This window comes from Sinocyclocheilus anshuiensis, unplaced genomic scaffold (assembly GCF_001515605.1).
Source record: "Sinocyclocheilus anshuiensis isolate Anshui unplaced genomic scaffold, SAMN03320099.WGS_v1.1 scaffold3139, whole genome shotgun sequence".
NCBI classification, from domain to species: Eukaryota; Metazoa; Chordata; class Actinopteri; order Cypriniformes; family Cyprinidae; genus Sinocyclocheilus; species Sinocyclocheilus anshuiensis.
Window position 1 is genome coordinate 118737 of NW_015542755.1, and position 2296 is coordinate 121032.

The window sequence follows — 2296 nt, forward strand, 5'->3', positions numbered from 1 at the left end:
GTGAGGTAGACATGTGGGGGCGTGTTAGAATGAGCCGTTTTAGGTAGGCGTGGTTGACTCTTAACTTTTATAAAGAATATCTCTTTGGATTTGAGACTATAGACTTTGCAACTTTACAGATCTTTTTTATGCACCAAGCGTTTGTAACACTCCAAAGAGAAAGGAAAAATTGAAATCGCATCATATGACCCCTTTAACGCACACCTAAAATTCGAATGCAACGGTTTTGCATTCGAATGTGGATTACTATTTCAAATTCGACGAATAAGCGAAATTCAAATTTTTTCTGACAGCCCTACCGTTTTCTACAATCCACTCTACTGCTTCCAAAATGGCAACTAACTCTACAGCATATACACTTAAATAGTCAGATGTTCTTTTACTAATATCCACCTTATACCTAATTGGCAAAGTTCTGGAGGAAATCTCTCTAGTCAGGCGTTAAATGCAGTGAAGCAGATGCACAAGAATACGAAATGAAAACAAAAATGCTGTGCTAATACCGTCAATCAACAATTTTAATTTAAAAGAAAGCAAAGCAAATCAAAAGCAGTTCCACAGACACTTAATATCAGCATAATAGAATGAGTAACTGCAATCGCAACACTTCAAAACAACAAGTGAGATTCATGATAACAGCTGAAATAAGGAAGGACATATATTAACATGTTGCTATAATGGAACAACACATCAGAGGTTTGTTGTGCCACAGTGCCCTTTCATATAAAAGCTGTTAATATGATGAAATAAGTTAAAACAGACAGGAAACTCAATCAGAAATTATACATTCTCATATCAGAATAAGAATGATTCCATAAGACAATACAAGCAAAAGCATGACAAGACTAGATGAACCCTATTTCTCACAAATCCAATTTATTGTGCCTGAGCATGGCAGATCATTCCAGTTGTTCAGAATAGGGTTTTCAGGATTCAGTTCAACACAGTCCTCAGTTCCATCAAGGTTATTTGGCTCACCCTCGAGCCAAAACCTGAATAAAATGTGTCAGATGTTCAATCATATCAGCCCCAAAGTTTTTACTCTTTCAGCAACTAACAAGTGAGGAGCATCACAAGCATTTCATGAATCAACAATACTAACACTACCGCAAAGTTTAGAGAGTAAAATAAAGTAGTACAGAATATTGAGCAGAAATGGAAGTGCAGAAAACTGACAGAAGTTTTCTTTTAGTAATTTTTATTTTTTTTTAAATGGGAAGTCCCTTTAATTGTGGTTGTTGTCATGATTGTGTCCGTAGAAGAGCAGAGTCTTCTCTCTCTCTCTCTCTCTCTCTATATATATATATATATATATATGTATGTGTGTTTTTAGCACTTACCCTTCTTTCAGCTGTGAATTATCCACCCATTTCATGATGCCCTTCTGCTCTGTGTCAGACAAACCAATCCACACTCTCTCACTGACTAATGAAGATATGAACCTCTGTGTGAATAAAAACAAGAATAAGTGTGATTCTCTCATTCATTAACAGCTCTGTGTGAATAAAAACAGGAGTAAGTGTGATTCATCTCATTCATTAACAGACACACACAAACTCACCTGCTTCTCTTCACTCTTGACAATGATCAGATCAGCTCCACGATCCCTGCAGTACTGTCTGCTGTCAGACCAGTTCTTCGCCTCATTGGACATGAAAAACCAACCTGAACCACACAGATTTTCAAACATAAACACTTTTCAAAGCTATACAAAAATATGCAGGAAAAATTATACAAAAGCGGATTTGATCCAACCTCGTTTCTGCCTTCTTAAGTTCATCACTCAAAGACAAGACTCTGCTTTCTAACTTACCTTTCTTCTGCATTAGATCAGTGTAATTGGCCTGTAACTCTTCAACTGTGTTCTTGTAAGTCTTTATCAGGTCTCTCTCTGCTGTGATGGTGAAGTACAGCAGTATGATGAAGATCAGCAGAAGAACACAAATGAGCCCGAGACTCACTGTGATCAACACCAAACATCTACTTCCTCCTGAGGAACACGACCAAAACACACAAACATCAATTAATAACAGTTCACGGAATATTACTAGACAACACCTCAAATCAACATGCAAGTAAAGTGTATGCTTACTTATAATGACAAACAACCGGAATTCCTATAAAGTAAAATATGCAAAAACATTTGTGGAAGAAGTAAAAAAAAAAAAACTATATTAAAATGTTAATAAACTTACTGCATTTTTTAGCGTTTCCTTCTGCTGGCTTGTGATTCTGTGTTTGAGGTCCAAATGTGTGATTAATGTCTTTGTGTTCAACATTTTCATAAACAGCCTCG

At 36.3% G+C, this 2296-nt stretch overlaps 1 protein-coding gene across 1 annotated transcript; it reads right to left on the bottom strand.

Moving 5' to 3' along the window:
• Nucleotides 1–308: 308 nt before the first annotated feature.
• On the bottom strand, nucleotides 309–2068 carry LOC107694610 (CD209 antigen-like protein 2). The gene is made up of 4 exons (XM_016494303.1): nucleotides 1814–2068; nucleotides 1562–1665; nucleotides 1341–1444; nucleotides 309–992 (listed from the first exon to the last, which is right to left on the bottom strand). Exons 1-4 carry the CDS (start codon nucleotides 1824–1826, stop codon nucleotides 857–859), a joined length of 357 nt encoding a protein of 118 aa, XP_016349789.1. The 5' UTR covers nucleotides 1827–2068; the 3' UTR covers nucleotides 309–856.
• Nucleotides 2069–2296: the final 228 nt, after the last annotated feature.

Bases quoted from the DNA above. Each gene is read 5' to 3' on its own strand.
- LOC107694610 (XM_016494303.1), bottom strand. The intron at 1,445-1,561 runs GTGAGTTTGTGT...TTATTCACACAG, and splicing joins TCAAGAGTGAAGAGAAGCAG to AGGTTCATATCTTCATTAGT. The intron at 993-1,340 runs GTAAGTGCTAAA...CATTTTATTCAG, and splicing joins AATTCACAGCTGAAAGAAGG to GTTTTGGCTCGAGGGTGAGC.